The following is an 18,736-nucleotide window of genomic DNA, read 5'->3' on the forward strand; positions in this document are numbered from 1 at the left end:
AACAAGCTATTCATGTGGACCATCCACATAATATTTACAACATATAATAAGATAATCATCCGTTTATACTACTTAACTTTGCTCTGTCACTTCTAGTACAAGAAAACCTATCATATAATTTCAAAAAAAAAAATAATAATAATAATCACAATGATTGGTCCAAACTAAGAGAAAACTATACCAAAAGACTAAGAGAATTTCAAATTTTAAGAAAAATTAAAAACAGATAATTCATTAATTGGTTTTTCGTTAAAATTATATTTTAAACAGTAATGAACTTACTAAGCGACCAGCGTCTCACAACATTGGGTTGTTTTGTGAATATTTTTTTATTGGGTCAATTTGGGTATCATGAAAGTTTATTTTTGGCTTATTATATTAGCACCCCACAAATTGTTGAATAAACCCCACATACTTAATATACCCCAAATTTACTTTTTCAATTAAAAATTATCTTAATACACCCCACTTCCTTCCCCATAATACCCTCAAACCACCACATTCTTAATATACACCTTATATTTTCTACACACGCCCCATATTTCCCAAATCTTATAACACTCATTTTTTATTTTGCCGAATGATTTCAAAAAATGTTTAGGTTCATTTGAACGTTTTTCAATAACAATAATAATGATTTCAAAGCTTTCAAAACACCGATTTCGTGTTCCATTTGTTAAAAATTATTTTTCTCAATCAATATGTTTGTAGTTTCATTGCTTAGGGTTTTATTCAACAATGAAGAATGGGAAGGGTTTTGATGGTTGAAATAGATAAATAATACGTCAAAAGTAATTTGAGATGTATTTATAAATTTTTTATTATTTTTTAAACCTAATAAGGTCAAAATTGTCATTACATAGTACAGTAAATAAGTCATTAATATTAAATTTTAATATAGGGGGTGCATTCAACATTTTGTGAGGTGCTAATATAAAAAGCCTTATTTTTTTGCCTTTTTCCTTTATATATAGATAAGGAGTCCTTCATCCTTCAATCACGATTTAAAATCATTACTGTACAAAACTTTATAATCATAGCCTTTTTTTTATTTCACTAATCAATAAAACATCATCTTCAAAAGAGTCATTGAATTTGGTGACAGTTTGATCATACATATGTTGTAAAATCCAAAATAATAGTAACAAAATAACATCTTCATAATAGACCGTCAATTCGTGTTTTCATGACTACTTTATGTTCACATTTAATGAATTTTTCTGGAGAAAATCTAATTTAATGGATTTTTCCATGGATAAATCTTTAGACAGTAATAAAAAGAATGAACATTTCCAGTTATAACGTTTATACAGTAAATGATGTCACAATGTCATTGAATGAAAAATGACCCTTACTGCGAAGAAACACAGACCTCTATCTAATACAACACAATATAACAAGAATAAACATATAAAGAAGCAATCCACGCATGGAATTTGAGCCTGATTTGAAAGGAATCTTTATACGATTGGTGATGCTTGAGGAATCATATGGAAAGGGATCCTCTCCGGATCCCTTCCACCAAATCCATCCCATCAATCAATCCGGACCTTTGAAATTTGATCCAACGGCTAAAAAACATGGGCCCTTTAAAAGTTATAATAACTTTAACCGTTGGATCAAATTTCAAGGGCCCGGATTGATTAATGGGGTAGATTTGGTGGAAGGGATCCGGAGAGGATCCCTTTCCGAATCATATACCCGATGCTATGGAAGAGACTATACACAATAGTATCAAGATTGCCAACCACGAGTAAAGAAGCAATGAGAGAGGAGCGTTGAAGAACTAGAGAAGAAATCACTTCACAAGACAAAATGCATGAAGAGATGCAAGGAATGACCTTCCATAACTGCTATAAAAATTAAAAATTCAGTGAGACAATAGTATTTTGAATATAATGTTTGTAAAACTCACCTTCTTGTAGCTTGTCAACGTTTTGTGCATTTTATTCGCATTTTGATCGGACAAGTTTGGAGTCACAATCATAAGCCAGAAATAACTAACATCAGCAAAATCAAACTCAGAAACTTGTTTCTCGTGTTCGGGAGCGCTGGATGGAACACACACTAAGTTTTGTTTAAATGAAAATTAGAAGCAACACTAGAAGACTATCGTGCAAGAATAGACTAAAGAACTCCTTGCTTCATAGTTTTTTGGAAACAGTACAATTGATCCCTGACCTCTCTTTTGGAAACAGCAAAGCTTCGGAGGATTTCTACATAGGTTCATCCACAAAGATAACAATTAGCAGCAGATCAACCTTCATTACACGTCGAATTAGGTTTCTTGATCCCTGAAGAACCAAATCACCAGCCAAAAGCACTACATGTATTTGGGGACTGACAGCCATTGACATTTTATAGCTTGAAAATGGACTAAACTGAACCCCGATCAACCCAATATGTTTGCATATTTCAACAAAACAAGAGATTTTCATGACACCACAGATAGTATGCCAACTCAAGCAGTTCCTTCATAAGAAAGCACATATAGATATAACCAGAAGAAGCTAGGCTATGGAGTAGAAGCAAGCTAAAATATTTAAGTGATGTCACCCGCTTCAACGTATGGAGATAAGACATCCCAGACATCCACTTTCCCTTGATAAACATTCAGCAACTGAGGTACTTCTTTAAGATATTTGGTTACAAAACTCTCCAAGAAGATTTTCTCTGCAGGGAACAAAAGAGAATACAAACTCATAGTTTTTTCGACTTCCTTTATCAGTCCTTTCAACAACAAAACCTTGACAACCGAACACCTCGGGACAATTCTCTTCTCCAAACTGAAAGAGATGACCCCTGGGTATTTGGCAATTGTTATTGACGACCATCCCATCTTGTTCACAAAAAAATCCATTACTTGCATTATTTTCTTTTCCGAATGAATCATACAAAGCGGGTTCTTCCTGAAAGCAGAGAGAGCAACATCCTCAGACCAGCCCCACCTCCTATAAACTTCTCGATTTCGATTGCATTTCAACTTAGACCTACCACACAATGCACGTATTGCCTTCACAGAAGATGTTTTTTCCAGATTAAAACCCATTTTCATAACCTCATCTACAAGTTCACCAAGCTCTTCGGGCTTTAGCATAAAAGTGCATGGATAATGAGCTAGCAAATGACAAATGCAGGATTGGGGCATACCTGATTCTCTCAAAACCTCAATATTTGGCGCCACCTTCTTGGAGTGGCCTTCCACGAAAATCCACGAGCCCGCCTTGAAAACAGAAGCGACGTGTTTCGCAGAAAGCAGACTCCTGAGGAAATCGTAAGTGGGTACAATCCGATTTTCCAAGTTTGTGATCAAAAGCCGCGGATTATATGACAGAGTTGTTGCAAGGTCTTCCCTCGAAACTCCAATAGACCTGAAAAACTCAAGCTGTGGCAAAACGGTTTTCTCCAGATCGGCTTGAAGAAGTTCTGAGCGATGTTTGATGACGCTTGTGATTCGGGTCTGAGAGATTCCATGGTTTCTCAAACAGGCCAAAACGGAGTCTGCTCTTTCTAGGGATCGCAGTTTGACCCTCTTGGATGCTGAAATTGCATCTTTTGGTGACAACCCACATGAGTTTATCAGGTAATTGACTGCGACATTGGGTTGGGTTTCTGAGATTTCTGAGGTGAAATGTCTGCAGAGTATCTGAACTTGAAGAGGAAAATGTGAGGGTTTTGGATCCCCAGAGAGAAATCGTTGAGTTATGGAAGCAACTATGCGGGAAGATTGCGAATAACCAAATCTGAGGGCCTTCAAGTTTTGGAGCGCAAACATGTTAGCTGCCGAAGGCCGGTGACGACCAATTTCAATCGGAAAATCCCCAAATCCCCCAAACCCTAGCGAGTCTAACGTTCAGTGAGGTTTGACGCGGGTGATATGATAGTTTGATTTTCAGGATGGAAATACAAAGAAAATTTATTTCTTTATTTTAATGATGACTTGAAATTACTTTAGGGTTCAAATACTATAATTAGAGTTACTCGTCATACTTATATCCAAGGTCTAAAATATCGATGATATCAGAAATATCGGTAGTCCAAAAACACAAAAATTTCGATGAAAATATAGAGATATTATCGATATCGATAAAAATTGAATAAAAATCACGGAAATTATAAGAAAAACTTGGAAATTTGAAACTTTGCATGATATTTATTTAGTCAATTATCTATTAGTTTATCACAAAAAATTAGAAAGAAATGCATTGCATGATGGATTTAACTGATTTAAGTTGATTATATAGCGAGCTAACAAACATTGTGAGTGTAGAAAATATGTAGTAATTAATGAAAGAAGTTTAAACACACCATAATCATTTATATATAATGAATTAATACAATATTTTACATTTTATACATTGCATGGTAAGATACATGAGTGACTTAGTACCACATAGAGTTCCTATCAAGGTCTAAAATATCGATGATATAGGAAATATCGGTAGTCCAAAAACACGAAAATTTCAATGGAAATATCGGGATAATATCGATATTTTAGACCTTACTTATATCTCTACAATTATTATTATTTTTTTTAATTTCAAGATTGTTTTATACTTGCTGAATAAATTGACAGTTATGGTAAACATGTGACTCTTTCTGCATATGAATGAATAAATTATTTTAAATTAAATAATTATATAAAAATGATCTTTTAGACGGTAATAGAGTGAAATCTATAACATTTGAAGAGAAATAATGTTACGTTGCCATTGAATTGAATAAGTAATGACTTCTTACATATAACAAGTCAAATAGTCTCATCCCTTTGTCAATCCATCGTTTTTTTTCCTTTGCTCGCAAGAAAATCTTCATCTACATAAGCGGAAAACAAAATCTTTACAACAATAGCGAGTAATAGGGAAGGGAAGGTCTGGATTAGATCGATTTTACCTCAAAACCACAACCAATCCAATTATAATATAATGATTTAGTTCGGTTCGGTTCAAATTTGACAAATATTCCTAAGAAAAACCAAACCAATGTTCAACGGTTTGTTTTGGGAGCTTTGGGCCTAAATTATATAACTATTAGCCCAATCCTATTAAAAAAAATCACAATTTTCAACATATTTTTCATTTTCTAGTATATCAAATCCTCGTAAAATTTAACATCCCATCAAACTTCAAAGTTCAGTTACTAAAATAGTTACAACTCGAGATCAATGACATCAAGAGTTCCATCAACCGTCAAATTCAACAACCTCATCTAGCTATTAACCAATAAGAGGACTATACTTTTATACGGTGTTACTACAATATATCTGGAATATCGCAAGTTCAAATCTAGTTTATCGTGGTAGAACCAAGCATATAGAGTTGGATTATCATTGCATCAAAGGCCAGATTTCTCTGTTTGAAGTGCAGGCTGTCGATTCGGCCTCCTCCTGTCGACTTGAAAGGGGTGTAACGAGAATCGCATTCAAACTTTATATGATCTTACTAAGCAAAATCAATGAACTGTAGCAGCAATTAGCGTGTAACTCAGTGTATCTGATTAGAACCAACCTTAGAGAGGAGAGATTGGTACTTAACTAATGTCACTTGTTAGTATTGTATGGTACTTAACTGAGTGTATCTGCATGATAATTGTTACACGATCGCGACTTCTCGTTAGTAATATCATAGGTACCGTTCGCACGACAGACATCCAAGAAGGAAAATATGTAGTAAAAAACCAGGAAAACAGAGCATTACATCCTATTTACATAAGTATTCAACTACATGCAAAATGTAAATGCTACGGGTACAAGTACCCCAAATTCAGAAATAAAACAAGAAAAGATGCACCCTGCAATTGAAATTCAAGGTGAAGAATCATGTCTTCCAAGTTCCAACGTCAGTGGCAAAAGTGTGCCTGTCTACAATGTGTGAATGTGTGACCGTGTGTGCGTGTGTGCAGTTCACAAAAAAGCAGCAGAAACTTGATCCACCCAGATTATAAGTAACAGGCTCAGTTCATATATAAGATGCATGTCATTGTTCATATATAAGGTACATATTTTAGAGTAAGAAACAGCGTAGATGTTTGTACCGGTAGGACGATGGCAGGGTGGCTTCTAGCGTAAGAAAGATGTCCAGATACCAATCATCATTTGCAAATTAATCAGTCCCAGATCTGTAACTGAAAACAAAGAGAGTTGTAGATTGATTTTTGCTGTTATATTTCACAAGTAGTTACATGCAGCTAAAAGATATAATATCTTAAGTAGAACAAACCGTCTATCCTCATTAACTTCAAACAATGATGGTAAGTTTGGTTCCAGGAAAAATGAAGGGAAACAGACAATTTATATTGCTGCTACCAATGACAATGAGCAGTACTAAATCTGCAACAAAGCATGAAAAATTGTTATAGTATCTAACCTCTTGATCTACAAACATCATACATCCTGGACTTCAACTTTTCCGATACATACTCAATATCTGTTGACTCGATGACCGTCTAACAGATTCTATCCTCATTGACTTCAAACAATGATGGTCAGTTTGGTTCCTGGGAAAATGAAAAGGAAACAGACAATTTCAGTTTATCAACATTTTCAAATCTGGTTTCTTTGCAATGCCTCAAACAATTTTACAACTAGCGTAAGCAGGGTGTCACGTTTGCACTAATGGGGGGAAGAAAAACATCAAGTTCTCTCTTTCATTTTTAACCAATTTTCTCGGCATGTATTTTGTTCCCCATATAAGGAATAAAGAAGGGAGAAGAACATGTGATCACCTACAAGAGTGGGTCGTCAAAAACACAAATAGAATTTCTTCTAATGAGGAAAGGGGATCGTATAACTTGTAAGGATTGCAAAGTTATACCGGGAGAGAGCTTGGCTAATCAACATCGCTTGTTGGTGATGGATGTACATATCAAAAGAGTGAGAAAAAAGAACAAGACTTGGAAGTGCCCAAGGACTAGATGGTGGAACCTAAAATGAGAAAAACAAGTCATTTTCAAAGAGAAAGTAATCACCCAGTGCGTGTGGGATAGAGAGGGGGAAGCTAGCCAAAAGAGGGATTCCATGGCTAGTTGTATCCGAAAAGTAGCAAAAGAGGTATTAGGAGAGTCCAAGGGCTTTGCTCCACACCAAAAGGAATCTTGGTGGTGGAATGAGGAGGTACAAACAAAGGTGAAGGCTAAGATGGAATGTTGTAAAGCCTTATACAAGGATAGGACCGATGAAAATGGTGAAAGGTATAGAAGAGCGAAGCAAGAGGCGAAGAAAGCTGTGAGAGAAGCTAAGTTAGCGGCTTATGACGATATGTATAAGCGACTAGATACCAAAGAAGGAGAGTTAGATATCTATAAACTAGCTAGAGCAAGGGAAAAGAAGACAAGGGACCTAAACCAAGTGAGGTGCATCAAGGATGAGGATGGAAAGGTTCTTTCTACAGAGAACGCGGTCAAAGACAGATGGAGAGGTTATTTTCATAATCTTTTCAATGAAGGACATGAAAGGAGTACTTCTTTAGGGGAGTTGAGTAACTCAGAAGAGTGTAGAAACTACTTCTTTTACCGTCGAATCAGGAAGGAAGAAGTGGTTGTAGCTTTGAAAAAGATGAAGCATAGAAAAGCAGTGGGCCCAGATGATATACCGATCGAAATGTGGAAAGTCTTGGGAGAGACAGGTATAGCATGGCTCACTGACCTTTTCAATAGGATTTTGAAAACGAAGAATATGCCAAATGAGTGGCGAAAGAGCACTTTGGTGCCTATCCACAAGAATAAGGGCGACGTACAAAATTGCATGAACTATAGGGGTATTAAGCTAATGAGTCATACAATGAAGCTCTGGGAGAGAGTCATTGAGCATAGATTGAGGCAAGAGACACGGGTTTCGGACAACCAATTCGGGTTCATGCCAGGGCGCTCAACCATGGAGGCAATCTATCTCTTACAAAGATTGATGGAAAGATATAGAGATGGGAAAAAGGATTTACACATGGTCTTTATAGATTCGGAAAAAGCGTATGATAGGGTCCCAAGAGACATTCTTTGGAGGATTTTAGAGAAGAAAGGAGTACAAGTAGCATCCAAGCTATAAATGATATGTATGAAGGAGCAAAGACTGCCGTAAGAACTCATGAAGGACAAACCGAAAGCTTCCCCATAACTGTAGGATTACATCAAGGTTCATTCTTAAGTCCTTACCTTTTTGCGTTGGTAATGGATGAGTTAACAGGACATATTCAAGATGATATTCCTTGGTGTATGCTTTTCGCAGACGATATAGTGTTGATAGATGAAACTCAGGAAGGGGTAAATGCGAAGCTTAACCTTTGGAGAGAAGTGTTGAAATCTAAAGGTCTTCGTCTAAGCCGATCAAAGACAGAATATATGGAGTGTAAGTTCAGTGCAAATGGAGGCCAAAATGAGTTAGGGGTGAGGATCGGAGATCAGGAAATACCAAAGAGCGACTGCTTTCGCTACCTAGGATCTATCTTGCAAAAGAACGGAGAATTAGATGGAGATCTCAGCCATAGAATACAAGCTGGATGGATGAAGTGGAAGAGTGCATTCGGCGTGTTGTGTGACCGCCGTATGCCACTGAAGCTCAAGGGAAAATTTTATAGGACGGCAATAAGGCCGGCGATGCTGTATGGCACAGAATGTTGGGCGGTGAAGCATCAACACATACATAAAATGGGTGTAGCGGAGATGAGGATGCTTCGTTGGATGTGTGGGCACACGAGAATGAGGATATCCGAGGTAAAGTAAGAGTAGCCGAAATTGAAGGAAAGCTAAGAGAAAATCGGTTACGGTGGTTTGGACATGTGCAAAGAAGGCCTACTGACGCTCCGGTTAGAAGATGCGACTACGGGACAGAGGTTCAGGGCCGAAGGGGTAGGGGAAGACCTAGGAAAACTTTGGAAGAGACTCTCAGAAAAGACTTAGAGTACTTGGATCTAACGGAGGACATGACATAGGACCGAGCACAATGGTGTTCTAGGATTCATATAGCCGACCCCACTTAGTGGGAAAAGGCTTTGTTGTTGTTGTTGTTTTTTATAAGGAATAAACAAGAGAGAACTATGGGAGAGAGCCATGCTTACCCGGCGGTAATGCTATGTTCCTACTTTACTATAAATAGAGCATGGCCACTGAAGTATAGTACCTGCTTCTGGAGGACAATCATTACCAGGGTAGAGAATCAAGGACGGACTGAAAGATATTGACGTCTTAGAACCAGAAAAATCGACAAGATTGAACCCTCATAGAACCAATATAGGTGCATATTCTACAAAACAATATTAAAAAAAACTAAACTCATGAACCGTAGTTACTAAAGACGTACATACACAAAGGTATATAACTAAAAGAAGCTAGGGCTAGGGCTAGGACAAGAAGTTTAAAGAAACGAATTCAATGCAGAGAAAACATGTCCCATACAAATTAAACCTTACCTAAGGAATAAGTTTCTAGAATACATGGGGCTATTACTACCTACAGTAATGTCACCTACTTCAACGTATCAAAATCAAACATCCTGGATTTCAACTCTCCCTTGATACACACTCAATAGAGCAGGTACTTCATCTATATATATGTCCACAAACCTCTCCCAGAAGCATTTCTCCGTGGGGCTGAACATAGTAGACAAACTCACACTTCCAATTTCCTTTATCAATCCTTTCAACAACAAAACTTTAACAACAGAACACCTCGGGATAATTCGCTTATCCAAACTGTAACACAGGACCACTGGGTATTTAACAATCGTTGTTGACGGCCATCCCATCTTGTTCACTAATAGATCCATTACTTGCATTATCTTCTTCTTCGCATGAAGAATACATTGCTGATCCTTGGTGAAAGCAGAGAGAAAATCATCATCAGACCAACCCCATTTCCTATAAACTTCTCGACTTCGATTATATTTCAACTTAGTCTTACCACACAATGCACTAAGGGCTTTCACAAAAGTTGCTTTTTCCAGTTTAAAACCTATTTGCCTAACCTCGTCCACAAGTTCGCCAAATTTTTGAGGTTTTAGCATCAAAACACCGGGATAATAAGCTAGCAACAGAGAAATGTGGGAATCGGGCATACCGAATTGTCTCAGAATCCAAATATTTGGCGCCACCTTCTTGGAGTGGCCTTCGACGAAAATCCACGAACCCCGCTTCAAAACAGAAACGACCTTTTCCGCGGATAGTAAACTCCTAAGGAAATGATAAGTCGGTAGAATCCGTTTCTCCAAGCTTGTGGCCCAAATCGTGGGACTATATGCGAGGGTTTTTGCAAGGTCCTGCCCTGAAACTACAAACGAGCTGAAAAACTCGAGCTTTGGCAGAAGGGTTTTATCCAGATGGGAGTTAAGGAGTTGGGGGCACGACCTGAGGATCTTGGAGATCTGGGTTGCGGAGAATCCATGGCTTCTGAAAAAAGTCAAAACGGAGTCTGCTCATTCCGGGGATTGCAACTCGATCCACTTGGATGCTGAAATCGCACCTTTTGGGGTCAACCCACATGAGTTTATGAGGTAATTGGCCGTCAAATTCAAATTCTGTTCGTCTTCTGAGATTTCGGAGGTCAAGTGCCGGCAGAGTATCTAACTTCGAACCCCAAATCGTTTAATTCTGGAAGCAGCAGCAGCAATACAGGAAAATCTGAGGGTCTTCAATTTGTAGAGCGCTACCATGTTAATCGAAGCCGATGATGATCAATTTCAATTTTGGAAAAGAAAAAAAACCCAAAACCCTAACAGTGGGGTTTAGGGCAGGGCTAGCATTTTCAAGTTGTCTAAGTTTTATTTGCTGGAGCGCTGAGCGCCTTCAACTTTCGAGTTTACCGTTGGTTGATGCAGAACACAAAATGACACTACCTGATAAATGTGGCCATCTCAAATGGCTCTCACCCAATTTGTATATTAATGTACCTGGAAGTTAGGTATAGCATGTTGATGCACCAATATGAGACTAAAATATTCGTTGGATAGATGTGTGTGCGCGCTTGCAATTGTGATTCATGGTGAACTGATGTATGTTGTAGAATGTGTGATGTGTGATGATTTGATTGCACCATGTAGTATTGTGGTACATGGATATCCTGTTTGATTAATCAACATCAGGGGATCATGTGCATCTTAAGGGTACTCCGCCTGGTTAATCCGCATTGGAGGATCATTGTCGTCCTGCCTAGTTAATCCGCATTGGGTAATTCGCATTGGGGGACTGCACTATTGGATGCTTGCCTATGGTCCTGCATGGTTTATCTGCATTGGGGAACCATACGCATTCCAATGTTGGATTTAATTGAGTGGTCGAAATATCTTTCCCTATCTGGTTCTGTTGAGTGGTCTGGAACCCTACCTTCGTTGGATTCAATTGAGTGGTTCAGAATTCTTTTCCCTATTCTGTTTCATTGAGTGGTCTGAAACCCTTCTTCAATGGGTTCCGTTGAGTAATATGAACTCCCTTTCCTTATTTAGTTACGTTGAGTGGTCCAAAACCCTATCAACGTTGGTTTCTGTTGAGTGGTTTGGAATCCATTTTCCCTATTCAGTTTCGTTGAATGCTTCGTAATATGAGCCTCCGTTGGATTCTGTTAAGTGGTATGGAATCCCTTTCTCTATTTGGTTCCGTTGAGTGGGTTTAGAACCCTAGATTCTTGTGCATAAAAGTTGTTCTAGTTTACACTTGTGTTTGTAACTTAGGATTAATGCTGGATTTGGAATTTAGGTAGGGAAATACGACAAACCTTACAAATGTTGGCTTTATTAAACTTCAAAAGTAATATATGACCTTAATGGTTGATTAATGCAGTTAAATGCTAATATTGTGCATCTTTATTGAATCAATTAGTTGTTGCTTTGAACAAAAAAAAACATTTGTTGGGATTGTGGAATCGTTGTTGGAAAAAAGTGTGATATATGTTAATGCCGAAACAACAATCTTGGTTGGCATATGGTTTCATTGTGTATGGAATCTAGTGAATCATGCTAATCGAATTCTAACTGTTGGTTTGTTTTTTGTCATGTCTCAAAAGCGAGGCATGATAGTTGAACAGGTACGTGATGACATTACGTGCCAGTTCTGGATGTATCTCGAAATCGGGGCATGACACCCAAAAACGTGTGCTATATAAATGACTGATACCCTCCATCATTTCCTCAGGTTCGAGAAATGATACAACATTGCAATTGCACCAAGTGAACAGCTCAAACCTGGTCATCTAAAAGGAGAAGGAAGACAAATAAATAGTTAAAAGCGAACACCGTTACAATCTGAGACGTACGTGATTCCAGAATGCATCTCATCTCCAAATTTCAGACCCAGTTTAGACTTTAGATCATCAAGCTTGAAAATCAATGTATATATATACCTACATATGCACTAATTCAACCCTATGTCGCCATTCAAACTATGGAAACCCCAAAGTTTAGTTTGTTGAAATATTTTAGCTTTAAAAGTTCTATTCCAACCAGCAATGTAGAAAATAAACATGAACTTTTAATCAATGTATATATATACCTACATATGCACTAATTCAACTCTATGTCGCCATTCAAACTATGGAAACCCCAAAGTTTAGTTTGTTGAAATATTTTAGCTTTAGAAGTCCTATTCCAACCAGCAATGTAGAAAATAAACATGAACTTTTAATGGAACTGCCCGCCATCTACTCTCTTCCACTTGGTTCTAATGGTGTTGCAACAGCAATATCACTTGCTCTCTTCCTCGTTTGCTTTCCTGCAGCACCTTGGCCAGCCTACATGTAGTCTGTAAATCGTGACAGCACTAGACAGATGAGGAAAGACCTCAGAGTCAACTAGTGAAGCCAACAAGAAGTCTAGCAATTCGGCAAAAGGGTTTTCTCATGATCGAATTAGAGAACTTTTGAGCGATCCTTGACGATCTTTGAGATCTGGGTTTGAGATAGTCCATGGTTTCTGAGAGAGGACAAAACGGAGCCTGGTCTTTCTGGAGAACGCAGCTTGACCGTCTTGGATGCTGAAATTGCACTTTTTGGACAACCCACATGAGTGTATGAGGTAATTGACTGTGAAATCGTGTGGTTTTCTGAGATTTTTGGGCTGAAATGTCTGCAAAGTAGCTGGAAGATTAAGAATAACACAATCTGAGATTTATATACATAGCATATTCTTGTTCACTGTATAAACAACAACAACAATAAAGCTTTTTCCCACTAAGTGAGGTCGGCTATATGAATCCTAGAACGCCATTGCGCTCGGTTTTGTGTCATGTCCTCCGTTAGATCCAAGTACTCAAGTCTTTTCTTAGGGTCTCTTCCAAAGTTTTCCTAGGTCTTTCTCTACCCCTTCGGCCCTGAACCTCTGTCCTGTAGTCACATCTTCGAACCGGAGCGTCAGTAGGCTTTTTTTTCACATGTCCAAACCACCGGAACCGATTTTCTCTCATATTTCCTTCAATTTCGGCTACTCCTACTTTACCTCGGATATCCTCATTCCCAATCTTATCTTTTCTCGTGTGCCCACACATCCCACGAAGCATCCTCATCTCCGCTACACCCATTTTGTGTACGTGTTGATGCTTCACCGCCCAACATTCTGTGTCATACAACATTGCTGGCCTTATTGTCGTCCTATAAAATTTTCCCTTAGGTTCAAGCTCTCCTTTAGTGAGTACAAGTGAGATTTAGTACAAATGACATTAGGAAATATTGTGGGAGAATGATCTCGTAATCACGAAACTTCTAAGTACCAAAGTGTGGTATCGTCTTGACTTGCCTTATCTGTCTCATAGGTAGATGTGGCATCTTCTCTGGAAGTACTCTTCCTCCATCCAGGGGTGGTATCTTTAACTGGTGGAGATGCACAAGGTAATGTATCAATTTCACTTGAAGCTTACTTGTAGTTTCAGGCTTGGTCAAGCGCGATACAAATCATGTAGTAGGAGTCCCCCAAGTCGCCGAGCTAGGGGATCTGCTGAAAGAGGTGACAGACAAGGTAAGCAATCAGAGCTCCGGCTGATTGTTCACATTCTCCCTATCTTGCAGGCAGCATGAAGGATAAAAAGAAGAAAAATGAAAAGAGATGATATGGGATACTTTTGCTTTTGAAGAAGTAACTTTCCACAAGCTTATTCTTGAATTGGACTGGAGGTTTTCTGGTTTCCTCCAGAGTATAAGGCCGACTGAAGAATTTGATGGTCAAAACAAGTCCATCAAATCTAGAGTACGTTCGACCCTGCTGATATGGGATACTTTTGCTTTTGACAGAGTAGTGGATGTATCGGCACGTGTGCTGTTACGCTTGTCTCCACATGCTTCCTTGTATCCTTCTCACTTGTCCTATCTGTTCCACAGGCAGATCCGGTATCTTCCCTGGAAGCATAAGATGTTGAAGATGAATACTCGAGAGCAATGCCAGGTAAGTAATCAGGTAAGGGGTTCCAGGCAGTCAGTTCTTGGCTGGAAGCTTGATTCCAAGTGCTGACTGATTGCTCTCTTTCTCCTTGTCTTGCAGGTAAGAACAAGGCCAAAGGAAAAGACAGAGAAAAAGCATGATATGGGATACTCTTGCTTTTAACCCTGATGATATGAGATATTCTTGCTCTAGTATAGCTTGTTTGCAGAGGTATTATCGGGGGGAAAGAAAGGGGGGAAAGAAAGCTGAATATTTTAAAAGGCTTCGTTGGGAGTGCCCACTCAGATATGAGGAAGGGTTGAGCATTTTTGCAGGTCTGCCTATCCGTTGGGGATGAAGGTCGACATATATAGGAGTCTCCCTAACATCAAGTAGTAATGCTATTCTTTTACCCTGATTGGTCATAGCACGGTAGTGGGAGCTACCAGCTTCACATGTTTTAACTCTGTCAGAGCACTTTGAAAAAGTGGTCTGTGGTATCTGGAAAGCTGATGTTGCGTGTGAAGATTACAGACAAGCTTTATCCAAGGAGATCCAGCTCTTGAAGTTGGGAAAGTGGTTCCTCTTCAGTTTTCGAACAAGCAATCCTGTCGGGGATCTGGCTCTTGAGATTCAGATAACGATGCCTCTTCGATTTTTGAGAAAGCAATCCTGCTGGGGGTCTAGCTCTCGAGATTCGGATAGCGGTGTCTCTTCTATTTTTGAGAAAGTAATCATGTTGGGAGTCTGGCTCTCAAGATTCGAATGGCGGTGCCTCTTCGATTTTGAAGCAAGCAATCTTGTTGGGAGTGTTTTCTCGAATGTGAGTAAAGGTTGGGCATGTTTGCTAGTCTACCTTGCCACGAAGGACAGAGGTTGACACACAAGGACTTTCCAATTATCCAGCAGTGGTACTGTTCCTTTACCCTCTCTTCGATTTTTGAGAAAGTAATCATGTTGGGAGTCTGGCTCTCGAGATTCGGAGGGCGGTGCCTCTTCGATTTTGGAGCAAGCAATCTTGTTGGGAGTGTTTTCTCGAATGTGAGTAAAGGTTGGGCATGTTTGCTAGTCTACCTTGCCACGAAGCACAGAGGTTGACATACAGGGACTACTATTCCTTTACCCTCTCTTCGATTTTCGAGAAAGTAATCATGTTGGGAGTCTGGCTCTCGAGATTCGGAGGGCGGTGCCTCTTCGATTTTGGAGCAAGCAATCTTGTTGGGAGTGTTTTCTCGAATGTGAGTAAAGGTTGGGCATGTTTGCTAGTCTACCTTGCCACGAAGCACAGAGGTTGACACACAGGGACTTTCCAATTATCCAGCAGTAGTACTGTTCCTTTACCTTTGTGGGTAATAATATGGTAGCTATACCTTCAAAATTTATGTGTCTAAACTTTGTTAGTGCTTTTTCTTTGCTATTCTTTTACCCTTCTTGGTCAGAGCGATGTAGTGGGAGCAGCAAGCTTCACGTGTCTCAACTTTGTCAGAGAACTTTGGCAAAATTATCTGTGGTACCCATGAGCTACTGTTGCGTGTGGGAAGTGGGTGATTGAACAATACGATTCATGTGCTTTCTACTTCACCAGAAATCTTCGACAGAATGCCCATAATTTCCGAAAAGCTGAGTATGCGTGTGACAGGTGCTGACAAGGCTGGAAAAGTAGGTGCCTCTTCGATTTCTGAGATCGGCCCTCGTGGTCTCTGGGCAGCCCAGCTTTTGAGAAAGCAAACGCCTCTTCGATTTCGGAGATCGACCCTCGTGGTCTCTGAGCAGCCCAACTTCTGAGAAAGCAAACGCCTCTTCGATTTCTGAGCAGGCGCCTCTTCGATTTCTGAAGCTTCGTCGAATGCAGATTTTTATAGGGACTGGTATTAAGTTCCAAAGCACACTTGAATCTCCACCAATAGAAGCTCCATTCTTGCACTTCTAAGATCTTGATTTGTCCGACCTCTTCTCTCTTCAACACCTTTGAAAATGTTTGGCCCCTCCGACCGTCGTTTTGACTTGAACCTTGTTGAAGAGGCAGCCCCACCTTCTCCAGACAACATATGGCGCCCATCCTTCGTCTTCCTTACCGGTCCTCTTACAGTTGGAGATTCCGTGATGAAGAATGATATGACCGCTACGGTGGTGGCCAGGAACTTTCTCACTCCCAAAGATAACAGACTACTTTCCAAACGGTCTGATGAGTTGGCTGTTAAGGATTCTCTGGCTCTCAGTGTTCAGTGTGCAGGTTCTGTGTCTAATATGGCCCAACGCCTATTTGCTCGAACTCGCCAAGTTGAATCATTGGCGGCTGAAGTGATGAGTCTCAAACAGGAGATTATAGGGCTCAAGCATGAGAATAAACAGTTGCACCGGCTCGCACATGACTATGCTACAAACATGAAGAAGAAGCTTGACCAGATGAAGGAATCTGATGGTCAGGTTTTACTTGATCATCAGAGATTTGTGGGTTTGTTCCAAAGGCATTTATTGCCTTCGTCTTCTGGGGCTGTACTGCGTAATGAAGCTCCAAATGATCAATCTCTGATGCCTCCTCCTTCTAGGGTTCTGTCCAGTACTGAGGCTCCGAATGATCCCCCTCCGGTGCCTTCTCTTTCTGGGGCTCTACCGACTGCTGAGACTTCTCCTAAGCAACCTTTGTGAAGGTTCCCTCTTGTTTGTTTATTTTGACTCATGTATATGTACATATTTGAAACTTATCGGGGATATCAATAAATAAGCTTTCCTTCATTTCAACGTATTGTGTTAAATACACCAAAGCCTTCTTCGCTAAGTTCTTTGAATTTTCTTTTGTTGAAGCTTTGTGAGTGGAGCATGTAGGTTGAGGTAGTGTTCCCTTAATTTCCCGAATGAGGAAAACTTCTCGGTTGGAGACTTGGAAAATCCAAGTCACTGAGTGGGATCGGCTATATGAATCTTAGAACGCCATTGTGTTCTATCATGTGTCATGTCCTCCGTTAGATCCAAGTACTCTAAGTCTTTTCTTAGGGTCTCTTCCAAAGTTTTCCTAGGTCTTTCTCTACCCCTTCGGCCCTGAACCTCTGTCCCGTAGTCGCATCTTCTAATCAGAGCGTCAGTATGCCTTCTTTGCACATGTCCAAACCACCGTAACCGATTTTCTCTCATCTTTCCTTCAATGTCGGCTACTCCTACTTTACCCCAGATATCCTCATTCATAATCTTATCCTTTCTCGTGTGCCCACACATCCAACGAAGCATCCTCATCTCCGCTACACCTATTTTGTGTACGTGTTGATGCTTCACCGCCCAACATTCTGTGCCATACAGCATCGCCGGCCTTATTGCCGTCCTATAAAATTTCCCCTTGAGCTTCAGTGGGATACGGCGGTCACACAACACGCCGGATGCACTCTTCCATTTCATCCATCCAGCTTGTATTCTATGGTTGAGATCTCCATCTAATTCTCCGTTCTTTTGCAAGATAGATCCTAGGTAACGAAAACGGTCGCTCTTTGGTATTTCTTGATCTCCGATCCTCACCCCTAACTCGTTTTGGCCTCCATTTGCACTGAACTTGCACTCCGTATATTCTGTCTTTGATCGGCTTAGGCGAAGACCTTTAGATTCCAACACTTCTCTCCAAAGGTTAAGCTTTGCATTTACCCCTTCCTGAGTTTCATCGATCAACACTATATCGTCTGCGAAAAGCATACACCAAGGAATATCATCTTGAATATGTCATGTTAACTCATCCATTACCAACGCAAAAAGGTAAGGACTTAAGGATGAGCCTTGATGTAATCCTACAGTTATGGGAAAGCTTTCGGTTTGTCCTTCATGAGTTCTTACGGCAGTCTTTGCTCCTTCATACATATCCTTTATAGCTTGGATATATGCTACTCGTACTCCTTTCTTCTCTAAAATCCTCCAAAGAATGTCTATTGGGACCCTATCATACGCTTTTTCCAAATCTATAAAGACCATGTGTAAATCTTTTTTCCCATATCTATATCTTTCCATTAATTTTCGTAAGAGATAGATTGCCTCCATGGTTGAGCGCCCTGGCATGAACCCGAATTGGTTGTCCGAAACCCGTGTCTCTTGCCTCAATCTATGCTCAATGACTCTCTCCCAGAGCTTCATTGTATGACTCATTAGCTTAATACCCCTATAGTTCATGCAATTTTGTACGTTGCCCTTATTCTTGTAGATAGACACCAAAGTGCTCGTTCGCCACTCATTTGGCATCTTCTTCGTTTTCAAAATCCTATTGAAAAGGTCAGTGAGCCATGTTATACCTGTCTCTCCCAAAACTTTCCACACTTCGATTGGTATATCGTCTGGGCCTACTGCTTTTCTATGCTTCATCTTCTTCAAAGCTACAACCACTTCTTCCTTCCGGATTCGACGATAAAAAGAGTAGTTTCTACACTCTTCTGAGTTACT

At 39.7% G+C, this 18,736-nt stretch overlaps 1 protein-coding gene and 1 pseudogene across 1 annotated transcript; both read right to left on the reverse strand.

The window, feature by feature from the left end:
• Positions 1-1,997: 1,997 nt before the first annotated feature.
• Positions 1,998-3,899, reverse strand: LOC126628178 (transcription termination factor MTEF1, chloroplastic-like). Its single transcript, XM_050297770.1, has 2 exons — positions 3,151-3,899; positions 1,998-3,063 (listed from the first exon to the last, which is right to left on the reverse strand). The coding sequence occupies exons 1-2, from the start codon at positions 3,773-3,775 to the stop codon at positions 2,543-2,545; spliced, it is 1,146 nt and encodes a 381-aa protein (XP_050153727.1). The 5' UTR covers positions 3,776-3,899; the 3' UTR covers positions 1,998-2,542.
• Positions 3,900-5,769: 1,870 nt separating this feature from the next.
• On the reverse strand, positions 5,770-10,864 carry LOC126628183 (transcription termination factor MTERF8, chloroplastic-like; annotated as a pseudogene).
• Positions 10,865-18,736: the final 7,872 nt, after the last annotated feature.

This window comes from Malus sylvestris, chromosome 7, assembly GCF_916048215.2.
Source record: "Malus sylvestris chromosome 7, drMalSylv7.2, whole genome shotgun sequence".
Lineage (NCBI taxonomy): Eukaryota > Viridiplantae > Streptophyta > Magnoliopsida > Rosales > Rosaceae > Malus > Malus sylvestris.